The sequence below is a fragment of the Ischnura elegans genome, chromosome 6 (genome assembly GCF_921293095.1).
Source record: "Ischnura elegans chromosome 6, ioIscEleg1.1, whole genome shotgun sequence".
In the NCBI taxonomy this organism is placed as follows: domain Eukaryota; kingdom Metazoa; phylum Arthropoda; class Insecta; order Odonata; family Coenagrionidae; genus Ischnura; species Ischnura elegans.
The window spans coordinates 48,699,804-48,714,475 of record NC_060251.1 but is presented as its reverse complement, the minus strand read 5'-3'; the positions used below and the strand labels follow the sequence as shown (position 1 = coordinate 48,714,475).

At 40.3% G+C, this 14,672-nt stretch overlaps 1 protein-coding gene across 1 annotated transcript in view; it reads right to left on the bottom strand.

Annotated features, from left to right (window-relative positions):
* The window catches only part of LOC124161366 (uncharacterized PE-PGRS family protein PE_PGRS54-like), a 116,835-nt gene that overhangs the window by 84,258 nt on the left and 17,905 nt on the right, over positions 1 to 14,672 (bottom strand). The window contains exon 2 of the mRNA XM_046537681.1: positions 3,459 to 5,941. Within this exon, the coding sequence (XP_046393637.1) occupies positions 3,459 to 5,929 (2,471 nt within the window). The 5' untranslated portion in view covers positions 5,930 to 5,941. The remainder of the gene's footprint in view (positions 1 to 3,458; positions 5,942 to 14,672) is intronic.

The window sequence follows — 14,672 nt, the reverse complement described above, 5'->3', positions numbered from 1 at the left end:
TTTCGATCATATAGGATTCATATATAGCCAATTTAGGATAAAAAAGTTTTCATTGATTAAGAATAACATGGACACTGCATGAGAAATAATCGTAAATTAAACATTTACTCTACTATTCCAATTCTTACTGAGAACATTGGGTGTTTATGGAGGAATCTGCAATACCTTAGGAGGGGGTAGGGGAGACAATTTAAGTCTTTTTGTCATAGCCATGGGGTCGCAACTCCTTAGTTACTGAACTATGGCAACGCAGACATTTTTTTGATGCACTTTGCACTTATCATGGAAACGGTTTGTCTTGGGTATCCAGTCTTTTTGACATTTCATTCAATACTCTGAATTTTAAAGGCAAAAAACTAGTTAGGTTGGACGAAAATGTGAGATTATAATTTTCTGAAACAATTTATCTCAAAACGGGCGACATTGCTCAATCATGTTATTGATACTTGTATAAACCTTTCGTTCAACTAAGGATTTCTAAGAACAATACATTATCAAGGTTGGACGAAACTAGGAAATTATAATTGTCTGAAACAATTAATCTGTGAGCTTAATTAAACGAGAGCTTTGAGCGAGTATCAGCAATACGGTTGCGCAATCTCACCAATTTTAAGATAATTTTAATGGACAATTATATTCACACAGCTTCATCCAACCTTAATTATTTAATATCTCTAAAAATCCAGAGTATTAAATAAAATGTCGGAAAGCCTGGGTACCCAAGAAAAACCGCTTTCATGGTAACTGCAAAGCGTACCCAAAAAAATGCTTGCGTTGCCATAGATTAGTTCCTAAGGAGTTTAGACCCTTTGTTTATGGGCAAAAAATGCTTTAAATTGTCTCACCTACCACCCCCTGAAGTATTGCAGGTTCCTTGAAACACTGTATAATTTCCACCGTCATTTATGTTTCCTAAAGAATGACTACGCTGAAACTGGATTAAAGTTCCTTCGAAATATCTCATTCCTCGAGTAGGAAATTCATCCAAGTGAACGAGGATGATTACTTAGGGGTGATTGAGGGAACTATTACGCTACGGAACAACAATGCAGGTAATGGAAAATTACCTTATCAGCACCATTGAATCAGTGCTGCTGCGTTTGCGGGACGAAGCGAACAGGCAAGATCACCGCAGAAATGATTACGGCCTGCGGCTAATTCACACATGAGAACTTGGGCGGCAGTTCGTAATTCCAGTGGGATTAGGGAGCAAGTGAACATGCCCATGACGGGTGGATACGACTGAATTCCTTCCGTTAACAAGGGAAGCATGGGGCGCAGTAGTAAATCATCTAAAGATATCGACGCAGACATATTCAACAACGTCCCAGTTGATGAATTCCTGTCCAAAGTTTATACGAACACCGGCTAGTTGTTCCAGAACTGAAGCTGTTGAGCTGTGAGGAAATTAATTTAAGGTAAGGGGAAACGTAATGATATTGAGATATAATGGCGAATAAAGACGTAAATGCTTTCATAATAATTGAAAAATGTTGATATTAGTATGCCATCGATAAGAAAACATGTAGCAACTAGCATATAAAAAGGAATTGAAATTAATAACTGCCGTCTTAGTAACCCACGATTTATACTTGTTTGCGATTATAGTTGAAAATGACACCAAGTTAAAATAAAATAAGTAAAAAGGTCATAAGTTAAGTCGACTATGGGTAAAATAACATAGAAAATAAAAGCAATTAAAACATTATTGTGATATGTGTAAAATAAGGAAGTCGCAGCGATTGTTTCAACTAAATACAAGAAGAATTAGCTACGCAATGAAGACATATTGGCCAAATGTTGAGATTCGAATGGCATCATCCCTGCTTTGATTTAAACAACATAACATCATGAAGGGAATGAGGACAAATTTCATTCTATTTTTTTAAATTTATAATAAAAAGGACGTAAGCTTGTTGGGGGAAATTTAAAAAGATGAAGGACTAAAAGAATAATTTCACACATTGAATTATAAAATTTGAATAACCTATCCGTCGTTAAAAGCAATTCACGTAACTCAATCAAAAAAGCATAGTCAGAATAGCAATAAAAATCATGCTTCCTATAACTATATAAGAGGACATGCAAAATGAGAACTCGGCAAACCTTGAGAAGGGAAGTCTACAAAATGATTACGAAGGACTTACGGCTTTAAAAACTCGATTCCTGATATCATTATTTTGAAAAGCACAGGAATTGCAAAAAACTTAGTGAATATTAATGACAAAACCCACTATAACAATGAATGTGGAACAATATGATTTGATAGTAATATGAAAAACAATTTCTTTACACATTGAAAGTATTTACAACTCTTAACCGAAGCAGATAAGCCAATTTGATTCAGCATCAGACCTCAGATGGAAATACATTTTATATAAGCAAAAAGGATAAAAGTTGATTGGTTTTGTTGTCGTTAGTTTGAAAAAAAAGATGGAGAAATAATTGTGTTCCATAAAAAATAGCCCTATGAAATTGTATTTTTGAAATTATGGAAGCATTATGGCCCATTGGTGATTATTTATTGCAAACTTAATGATGGCAAAACATAAAAAGTAATGATTTAAATTCAAAATACTTTAATCTTACAGGGAATGAGAAAAATCTTGGTTCTCGTAAAAACAGAAACGATATTTGAACCGTTGGAAATTTTTGGTACTTGATCCCATGAGACAATTTCACATGAGGCAATGTGCCTACGGGAAAGAGATTAACGAGGCCTAGATCACGTGACCCTATGGTGGCCAATAAACGTCTCGGTGAGGAATTCCCTTCTCTAAAGGGCTAATTAGTACGCTTATTTTTTTTATAATTACCTGCACTCCATTTACTTTATGACCAGGCATATTAAAGCTCAGCATAAAAATAGCTTTTGAATATGATTGAATATGAAAGTAAATACCGCAGATGTGGTTCTCAGTTTACCGGTGTGATTGTGTTGGAAATATTCAATGTTTTACCATGAGTACATTTAATAACGATTTAGAAATATGCAAAATTAAATTTTAAATGTGCTTGGAAAAACCATAGAAAAGCATGATAATAATTTTGGTTCGATTCAAATTATGCAAGTAAATAATATTAAAGTCGATTAATAATTGTCATCATTTAAGATAAATGCCAGGAGGAAAATGCAAGTTATAATTTTGAAACCTCTAAAATGAAGTGCACTTTTTGCCACTGTGAAATAATTGATGCCGTTAGGTTATTTGATCGGTCCAAAGTTTTACTAAGCTACTCCCTGTTACAGAGTTTTTTAGTTGAGAGCCTGTTGAGAGTGACCACTTTCTAAAATACCAGCCAATCTAATAGGTTCTATGATTTTACTGCGCAATTTGGAAAAATTATAAATGTAAATGTTCATATTGTGACAGTTACTGGTAAGCAAAGGTTATTTCCATCAGAGGCCAAAGAGGCTAAACAAAGCGACAGACAATGAGGAGCGCCGAGTCACTTACGCAGGGGAAGTATTCCAACCTTTCCCGCTGGTGGCGTGGGACCACCCAGCCGCATAACCCCTCTCATAGTCCGAGTCCCACTTCTGACCTCCTCCGCCCGCAGAGCCTCCCGAGGACCAACCTGAGGCTGCGCCAGAGGATCCACCGCCGGACGCCCAACCCTGCATGTTCTTCATGTCCCAGACGCCACCGCCACCGCCCCCTCCTGGCTTCACCCCAGCCGGTCCTCCCTGCCACCCGCCTCCGCCCATGTTCCAGCCGCCCCCTTGGCCACTCCAGGCACCACCGCCCATCCCACGCATGTCCCATCCGCTGCCCCCACCTCCCATGTTCCAACCAGAGCCGCCACCGCTCCAAGCTCCTCCACCACCCCCGGCACCACCCTTCATGGGCCAACCGCCAGCAGGCATCGGTCCACCACCAGCCCATGGTGCAGGACTGCTGCTGCCCCCGCCTTTGCTATCCCATGATCCGCCCCCGGAGGGAGCTTTGCTGTCCCAGGAGCCACCTCCACCGCCTCCAGAACCCTTGTCCCACCATCCTGACCCACCTCCTCCCCCACCGGAGGCCCAGCTGCCTCCACCACCACCTCCGCCGCCACCTCCACCGCCACCTCCACCGCTAGCCGGCCAGCTTCCACCTTTCATGTCCCACGGTGCACCTCCTCCTGGCTTCATGTTCCAAGCTCCCCCGCCGGCTGGACTACCTCCGCCCCCGGCCCAGCTGCCTCCCGGAGCTGCAGGCGCGCCTCCTCCTTTGTCCCAGCTTCCAGCTCCAGCCGGTGCGCCACCCTTGCTATCCCAGCTACCTCCTGGAGCTGCTCCAGGTGCTGGAGTTACTCCTGGTGTAGCTCCGCTAGTACCACCGCCTTTGAGGCCCCAACCAGAAGGTCCATCCCAGTTTCCGAGTCCACCTGGGCCACCCATAGCGGGCCATCCAGCGCTACCGCCGAACCCTTTCATGGGCCAAGACCCTTGAGCACCGCCGGCGGCGCCTTTCATGGGCCACGGACCTCCGCCGCCAGCGGATGGGCCTTTGGAGTCCCAGCTACCAGTTTGTCCCTTCATGTCCCAGCTACCACTTTGGCCCTTCATGTCCCAACTACCTGACTGCCCCTTTGAGTCCCAAGATCCACCTTGTCCTCCAGAAGACCATGATCCACCGGATCCTCCCCCACCTCCAGACCAGCTACCGCCTTTCATTCCGCTGGTCCACCCTGGCGGCATGCCTCCCCAACTACCCATTCCCCTTCCACCACCTCCGCCGCCTCCACCTCCAGAGTTCCAGGCACCACCTCCTCCACCACCCCCTGCCGGTTTAGGCCCCCAAGAACCACCCCCAGCAGGCTTGGAGTCCCACCCACTGCCGCCTCCACCGGAGGGCTTTGAGTCCCACGCTCCAGCACCGCCTCCACCTCCGCCGCCACCACTCCAGGCTCCACCACCGCCGCCTCCAGGCATCGGACCCCAGCTGGGTTTCTTCCAGTCACCACCGCCAGCACCACCTCCTCCAGGCATCGGTCCCCACGAGGGTTTTTTCCAGTCACCACCACCGCCACCTCCGCCTCCCCTGTTGCCACTGTTCCAGGCTCCAGAACCTCCACCTCCACCACCTCCCCAGCTACCACCTCCACTTCCGCCCCCGCGACCGCCAGTCGTCGGGTCCCAACGATATCCCTTATTGTCCCAACCATATCCCTGCCAAGTCCCACCTGGCTTTCCACCGCCCCCTCCCCAAGACTGCCCACCACCGGAAGGACGGCCTCCACTATCCCAGCCTTTGGAACCACCACTCCCAGCGCCGGAGTCCCACCCTTTGGAGCCCCCGCTAGCATCCCAACCCTTGCCACCACCTCCGCTCGCGTCCCAACCTTTACCCCCGCTACTGTCCCAGCCTTTGCCCCCGCCTCCATCGCCCCCGCCAGAGCTCCAACCTTTGCCCCCGCCGCCCGCTCCAGAATCCCAACCTTTTGACCCTCCACCACCACCCCCGCTACTCCAGCCTTTGCTCCCGCCCCCACCGCCGCCGCTATCCCAGCCTTTGCTTCCACCAGAGTCCCAGCCCTTGCCCCCTCCGCCGCCACCACTGGAGTCCCAGCCTTTGCCCCCGCCACCACCGGCATCCCAGCTACCTTTGCTCCCTCCGCTGCTCCAGCCTTTGGAACTACTCGCACCGCCGTCCCAGGGTTTGGTGTCTTCACTGAGCCAGCTGGCTGCTCCGACCCCTCCGGAGTTCCAGTGGTCTCCGGAGTCACGACCGCTCTTGCCGCTGTCCCAGACTATGCTCCGTCCTTCAGAAGCCAGGGGATACTCGGGGTCTTTTGGTGGAGTCCATCCGGCTTTTGGGGAGGGACCGTAGACGCCAACCACAGGCTCCGGCTTGTCCGGTCCATCATCTTTGGGAGGTGCAGGAGGTGGCGAGGCTCGTAAGGAGTGCGACACCAGTAGAAGGATCACGAATCGGGAGATCATGTCGGATGGGACCTGAGATAGAGAGGTAAATAATTGAGTGATTAGCAGCCTATCTCCAATGTACACTCTGGTCTCTTATTTGGAATAGCACAGATATTATGACGAGAAATTCTTGAATTAATACTAATCATTTGTCGAAACAACAATACTTTGGCTTTATTTTTAATACACCTACTATCCAAGTCAACCTCAAGCAAAATGAATTATTAGTTTTAATAAACGTTGATGGTTTGCACGTAAAGTATTTTCTAGTTGCAGATGATATAGTAAATGCGTTCACACAAGGGTAAACAAATATTTGTTAAATTTATCTCAGGTTTTTGATTATACATGAGTATGAGAGAAATATATATGTGCACATATGCCGCGGAAAACTGCATAAGTTCCCTGCATTTCCTTCATTTTTAGAAAGGAAATCTCAAGACGACATTTCATAGGGTTAAATCGTCAACCTTTATGTGCAAAAATATACTACTCTACGATGAACACAATGAATAAAATCTCACAACCTCGAGGTCAAACTTAAATACATGTCGAGACAATAACTCTTTAATGCTATTATTAATATATTCATCGGATGCAAGTATGACCGTTTAATAGTGAGTGCCCTCATTTCGGAAGAGTATTTCAACATGCAATCATTAATAAACTAGGAAAGGTTCATTTATCATGCCACAAAACCCAGAGTTATTAACTTAAAAAGTGCGACCTCAAGATGGAATTTACAATTGAATTTTCTGCAAAATTTGGTTTTTATAAAAAATAAAATAGTATTGCTATGGAAGGCATTTTACCCAAGTGCTATTATCATAAAATATACAATATATTTGATTAAAAAATAAAATTTTTGGTGATAAATGACGAAAAGGCGTTTAGCAGACTCATTTTCAAAGAGACTTACTATTCTAATAACCTATTTTTAATTACATAAACGCTTGCCAGAAAACTTTCATAATTAAATAGCGTTCATTGAGAAAAAAGACTGATTTTGTATCTATAAAACATGAACTCTAGCGCAAATTTATCATAGATCTGATTCAAAGATATGAAGCATCCATTTGCGTTTGCGATCACGAAAAGGGCTAACGCCTTAGTCTGAAATAGCATGCAAAACAATGTTGATTATAAATTGCAATTTATGCTGAAGTAATGATATCTTCGCTAAAGAAGATGAGACCTCGTTCCCTTTTGATTAACTTCGTAAAGATTTTGAAAGAAATCTGAATACTGCTTTTGCTTCTACTTCATATATATCAACAAGCCATTAAAGTGCTCTAAACATAATTTCTGTTAAACCTAATTTGCAATGATTGATAGAAGAAATTTATGAACGGCTTCATACTATTTACAAATGAATTATGTCTCACTTTCATTAGCTCCATTTCCTCCCATTCTAAATTGACGGTGTTGGCATCATCGCAATGAATAATAATTTTCCATTTATTTGCTCCAATTGCAAGCTTATGCAGTGACAATAAGTACATCACAATCAGTAAATATCGCCCGTTTATGAACGGTAGTTCAAGCTTATAAAAATAAAAATAGAAACAGAATATACCTCTTAACACTACAGGGAAAGAGATATCAACATAAAAGAAAAAAGAGATGAATAATCCTTCATTATTCTTGCCCGAAGTGCATACTTATACAATTAGAAATAGAAACTGAATAAACCTCTCAACATTAAAGGAGAAAGAGATTCCGGGATAAAATTAATCGTGAAGGTCATATAACTTTTTTTTTCGCCAAGAAAAAGAATGACTCACAAAAGTTTTCGGCAGTATGATCATATCTCGGAAGCATGAGAGTGGGAAATTTGCAGCAAAGCTGTTCTCATCAGTTGACAAAGGGGGAATTTCAAGACGAAAATCAAGACGGAAAATTAAGGTTTACCCGTCGTAATAAATATAAGAATGAGAGATAAATGAAGCGTAAGAGACTTCAAGGGCTTTGAAGAGAAGAACTTAGGGAGACAGAGATCCGGACCACGTCATCAACGGCGGCGGTCAATTAAAAATCGCTCACAAGGACAATCACCGCGCTCATAAAGGTGGTTCCACCTGCCTCGCAGAAAAAAAGAACTCATCAAGAACTCCAGGAAGTTGAAAACTTTTATTTTACCCACGTTTCCTGATTTTTCGAGGCTCTTTCGGCCTTGTGATCTTACCGAGATTTCATTCATTCTTTCCTCAGATTTCAACGGCCGCCACAGGAACGATTAAGATTCAATCGTATGATCAATCCGCAGAATTTAGGCATAAAACTGTGCGTAATTCTTGACGGTAATTGATGACAGTAAATATGTATCTATCACCATAAAAAGATTTTAATTAGGAAAAATAGCAACTTTGCGCTCTACAATTTAACATTTAATTTGTCGACTAGTTTCAATTAGCTGTATCATTTTCAAGACTAGTGGTACATCACATTGATTCTTGGTTATATACCAGGTTGGGTGGTGGTTGCGGTTGGGCGGGGTTAGTGGAGGGTAGCACCCGACTGTAACTACCACCCGGCCAGGTAGACAACCAAGAATCATTATGTTTGGTACTACTAGTCTTGAAAATGACACAGCGTACTGAAACTAGTCGACGATTAAATGTTAAGTTTTGGTAGACAAGGTTGCTACTTTTCCTAACTTAAAATGAAATTCTACCACGCCTCAACAATTCAGATGAGTTTAAAGATAGTATATTTACCGTGAAACTTCCACAGTTTTCTGGTTTTTGACTTCATTTTTACCCTGAAATAATTTTTGCAAACTGAAATTTAGTGTTGCTTATCCTGATAACACTGAAATACTACTGGCCTCAGGGGCTACGAGCTATCTTAAAAAATATCTCAAGAAAAGTAAAAGTTTTCTGAGGAACATCAACCTAAAATTAGAGAGAAGATTTTCGTGAAAAAAGTTTACGATACAACAGCGGCTATCAATTTCGCGAAACTGCTGGCGGTATGGGCAATATGTTTTGGCCAAGTGCGCACCACTTATTCCAAGACCAGCAAACTACGCGGCAACGTTGGTGCACTATAGAGTAGAAGGTCTGTTTACCTTTACCAAATTCTAACATACAAATTCGTATTTCAGGATAATACCAAAATAATAAAATACTCGCAATAATTTAAGCAAAGTAACTAAATGACCAATAGCGTTGAATAGGTGTCTTGAAAGTGGCTTTATGCACAGGAAAATTCTCTCAAGTCTAATATTAATCTCGAGTTCGATGCATTTGATTTACTTAAGCATCGAAGTATTATTTTTTAAAAATTTCAATTGAAAAATGAATTAGCTAGACCGAATTCTTGTATTAGATACTTATCATGGATTAAGGAATAATCCAGGACTTTGGCAAACTTGAAAGATTTGTAATGGTAATAGTCACGATTGCTGTCTGCACTACATTGACTCGGAAAATAATACCAACTATGAATAAATCTAGGATAGTAGTAGTGTTCAATTTTCCATTATGAGGGATTCTTGATTTTCGCTATAAAAATGTTCCGATTTCATATATTTTGCAATTTTACACTATTTTTGGTACCTATGTCTTGGTGTTATTTACTATTTTTACACGGTTTTGGAGAGTGTTTTGACCACATTACCGCACTCAAAAATTTCAAGCAATTATGAGCTGTCGAAAATACGCATGCGCGAAAATCTAGGAGCCAGATTACAAGTGCATGAGTGCTACAGGTAAGCCTTTGAGCAATAGCAACACAAGGGATTTGAGATTGGGTGTTGTGTGGAATCTTGAACGCTCTCCGAGAGGTGGGGGAGTGAGGAAGGTGGGGGAGGGGAGGCGCGGACGAAGGCAGTGTAGCGTAGCGGATGGCGTGACCCATCTATACGCTCCGCTGCCTGGCCGCTGGCGTATTTAATTGCCATGGAAAATTCTCATGAAGTAGACAATTGTACGATAGACTCTTGTCTCGGGGATGGGCAGGTGGATCGTAAAGGCGCCAACTAATGCGATTAAAGGATCTACAATTCGGCGTAAGTGTTATGTTTCCAAGAAATGATAGTATATTTGATTCATTCAGAAATTATTTGTATATTCCAAGGCCCTTTTGCGTAGCCTTAGACTAAATAATATCATTTAGGAATCATCCGAACATTACACAGAGTTTGCTAAAAAATTATAAATTTATACAAAAAACGAAGTTTGCCGCGGTAATGGTTTGATCTATGCATTTTTTCTCGGGTTTTCTTCCGAGTTAGTTGCTTGTAGATAATATTCAACCTGAAGACGCTGACAAGATAGCCAGTGAAACTCTAATCCAAATGACGCAGAAGATAACCCGAAAAATTTTCAGGGGTAAAATTAATAAATTATAATTTAACTAGCTCATGTCTACTAGGGAATTTAAATATTTTTCATTCGCGTTCTCACAAGGTAAGCAACCAAATAGATTTGGTTATTTTCGCGAGGAACGGTAGATATGTTTTATTTCTGCGAAAGACATACTTTCGTGTATTTCAAAAGACAACTTTTTGGCGTAACAAAAAGCATGATGGACTTAAAATGGACTATGGTATCTAGGCGAACATAACCGAATGTTCAGTTTATGAGTGGTTAATTATCAAGGTTACTGGATGCGATATCCATGGTGAATTTGATGGAAGATAATTTGCGAAGTACTAGTGGTGAAAAATGGAAAGGAAATATGAAACTAGCATCAAATAATTTTCATCGACTACTTCATACACTGTCGCATATTTACTTATTTAAAACAATTACTTCTACCTTTTTATGCTATCATAAAAATCATATTGTGCCAACCACAAAATACAGCAATGGATTTCATTCTTTATTTGCACCATCTCCAACGTTTTTTTCGACATGATACGAGTCATCATCCCACAGTTTCTGAGAATGAAATATTTCCTTTATGCTATTTCATGACGTGTTTTACATTCAAAAGCGTCCTAAATTCCTCGGTTCTATCAAACGATTCATTGTCAACGTAACCATTCTATCGATTACCGGGACAGTACTTTTAGAAATAATAAAGCACATCATGTCCTATTGTGAAGAAATGACAATAACGAGGAAAAGGTAAATTTCTATAGTATTTAAAAGTGAGTCGTACCCAAGCTCCTACTCAAGAGTTCATATAAATTGTTGAATCAACAATCAAAGATGGATGCGTCGAAATACGCTACAATTTAATTAGAAAAAGTATTACAATCAGCATTCCTTGTGCGGTTACGAACAGAAAAATTATGCGCTGATGTTTTACAGTTTCTCTATTTTAGTCTGTATTCAAGTACTACCAACTTACTGAATCACGCCCTGATATAGTCTTCATTGCGGAAAAAAACTCGTGGTTGTGATAGATACAATGAACACACGAGACCATTGAAGATATGTTTACCGTTAACAACGAGATAAAGAGCCCACTTCATATTCGTTAAATATCGGTTCAGACACGTGTCCCGCTATTAATGGAGCAGCCAATAGGCATTATCAATAAATATAGCCGGCACGCTGATGTGCAATCGCATGGGGTAATTAGCAGCTGCCAAACACACATACCGGAAATTCGATGAGAGTGAGTGGCCATAGCTTCTGCATCGGAATTATCTGTGATTACATTCGGGGAATGATATAGCTGACATCCCGAGCCATTCCACGCAACGAACCAGCTCATTTGCTTCATTTCCATGTTCATGCACATTTTGCCTACATTTCGGGCTTGGGACATGCTCTAATTTTAATTTGCTAAATCTTTCTGCGTCCAAATGGAGCGTGCAACGAGTTGGCGACTAGTTAAGTGCAGTGAAGCAGTGAATTCGGAATAGGAAAGATTTGTTTTAGTTATCAGTTACGTGCCCCTACAGACTGATTACTTTCATTACCTTTAGTCGGTTTAAATGGCCAGTGTCAATTATAACGAGTTTTTCATCTTTTCAGAGAAGCATTTTAAAGCACATAACTCCCGATGGAGTTACAAGACAACAGCGTGTCAAGGTTTTTTTTGCTGATGTTGCATACGTCACATCATTAATTTTTTCCTGAAATTTATGGGCAATATAACACACGGATAACTCCCATAAAAATGATTCAAAGACTAATGAAAATAGCGAGGTGTTAAATCAACTTTTAGTGCACCATTTTCAGTGTATAATGAGCCGGCGACTATATCTACGTAACAAAGCAGTGGACTCAACAAACGAGTTTTTTAATCATTAAATAACCTATGAACCTACACTGTCAGATCACTTTCAAAGTGAAAGTTTCAGCAGAACTTAGGACAATGTTTCGCTAATCCACCATATTAAATGTTTCATAGGATTTCTAGGTGTGGGTGAACAATACTTTTAGAATGTCAAATTATTTTCATATTCTTAGACTCAAAGCAGTCGCAAGAACGGCGTTGAAAATAATTAGAATTTCTGCTGAAAAATAATCGTGAATATCTCTCAATACTTGAAGGAATTGGTAAGCCAACTTGAAAGAAAAATGAAAAGCCAAATGAAGTTTATTGAAATAAATAAATTATTTTGGACAATAGGCAAAAATTATTTTTTTGGTAGCTCTAAGAATTATTAAGTAACAAAATGGTACAAATTTTGGGCAAACACAGTTTAGTTATTGGACGCTGACGTTTTGTGATAGCAGAAGTAAGTTTTGTAACTGCTCTTTGTTCATTCAAGCCATAATTCTTATATTCATTCGTTCAGACCTACGCAGAACAAAAATCTACGTGATTACTAGAAGGAGTAGATGATGTCCTGGAAATAAAAGTAGGGAGGAGCTAAGAGAAGGTGCGATGGACCAAGAGATGGTGAAATGGACCAAAGGTGATAAAAAAACGCTCTGTGTTGCAAAAGTGAACAAGAAACTGCGCGTGGAAATTGGATACACCCTAATCAGCGTTGGAGGGTGAATGTTCGGTACGTGAGGATAGGAGGAGATGAAAATTGGATCGCTAGATGGAATAAAAAAAGATTCTAATCAGAGTGTACTCGCTTAGTAAAATGAATCACGTGCCTAATTCTCGAAACAAAAGACGAAAAAATAACGATCACAGTGTGAATGATGCTCAAGACATAAAGATCAGCTTCATTGGTATTAAGCATCATCCACCCTTACTTATTGGTTACCCAAAACAGCTAAAGTGAAAAATATATACATTTATAATGATTAGGATGTTAGGTGCTTTATCATCATATTTCATTTGCAATATCTTTGCTTTTTATCGACGCTGATTGTTTTGTAATTACATCTAATATCACAATGAAAAAAGGAGGAGGATCGTTTTCAAAATTTTCAACAAATTATATTTTTGTGGAACATTATAAAAAATATTCATACTTTTTCAAGGTTTCCAAAGATTGATATGAATAAATGTCTTAACTAAGTACTTTTCACATTGCTCAGCGCAGCTTTGCCGGTAATACTTAAACCAAGACTGCCGTCGACACAATCTAAGGGTACCAGCTACAAATAATTATTGAAAAAGGTTGATGATGAATAATAAGGTCACTTTATTGCTATCCCTAATAAATAGCTTAGGTGAAGTGCAACCGTGGATGCCAAAATATAATGTTATATGAACATTTTCTTCTCAATTTAGTTAAAAGAGTAATTTACTTTTCTCAAAGCTATGCCTGCTCGTTTATATGGTTAAAATCACTGATAACTAAGTCACCCTAATATAACATAACTAAATTTTTTAAGTACGGCTATAAATTAGTATTCCAACTGTTATTTTAACCTGGCGTTTAAATCTCCTGAGTTATGATTCCAAAAACAGGCGTTCGCACCTCATCTTCTGGCGAAGAATTTTTAAATAATATGAGATAGCTAAATGCTTTCATTCTTACTTAACCAAAGTTGGTTTGTATAGATAAGGGAAAAACTCATTCCTAGCTAAGGTACAGGCGTATATAAATCACATATTTATGGTAGGGAGGCTAGATCCTTTCCCAGCACCTTGAACTTTGAACAAGCAGTTTTCTCACCGGGAGTTCAACCGAGGACCCATCGACGAGTGGCCCATCGTCTCTATAAAGTGGGTCATCAAGGTAGTTCATGGTCACATGTAAACCCTTAAAGACTTATTTAAATAACTACTTGCAATTTTCCACGATTGTTTATTTTGTTATTTATTTCCATATCGCCGAAAACAGCTCCATACGGCCTTTTACATCGGGTTTATCAACATGCAACAGTTTAACGTACACAAACAACCATGCCCTGGATAGGGGTAAGTTAACCATGCGGGATTCGAATCCGCGACCTCCTGTTTGTCTTATATGTCCCAGAAAGATATACATCCATATCTCATAGCTTGCGTAAGTAAATAGTTTGCTAAATTCAAGTGAATACCTTTCACTCACCCAAAAGATTAAGATTATAAAATTTTTATTACAACCTAGGTTTCAGTGATACTACATCACCTTAAAGGTACAAGAACCTTGAAGATGATGTATTTAAATTGAAACCTACGTTGTAATAAACATTTTATAATCATGGAAAATTACTTGTGTTTGAAGTGTTTATTTCAATATGGAAAAATCCCATGCCATCACACTTTGGATATCTGTGTAATAAACTTCTTCGGATATTATTCTTTTTGGACTTCCCGAAAGAGGAACAGTAAAGCGTACCTTAAAGAACTTATCCACATTCCTGAATGTACTGTGTACGTCCATACAATGGTATGTAAGATTATCCGAAGCCGTTATGTACCGAAAAGACTGACATTCATATCTCATAGCTTGTGTAAGTTAATG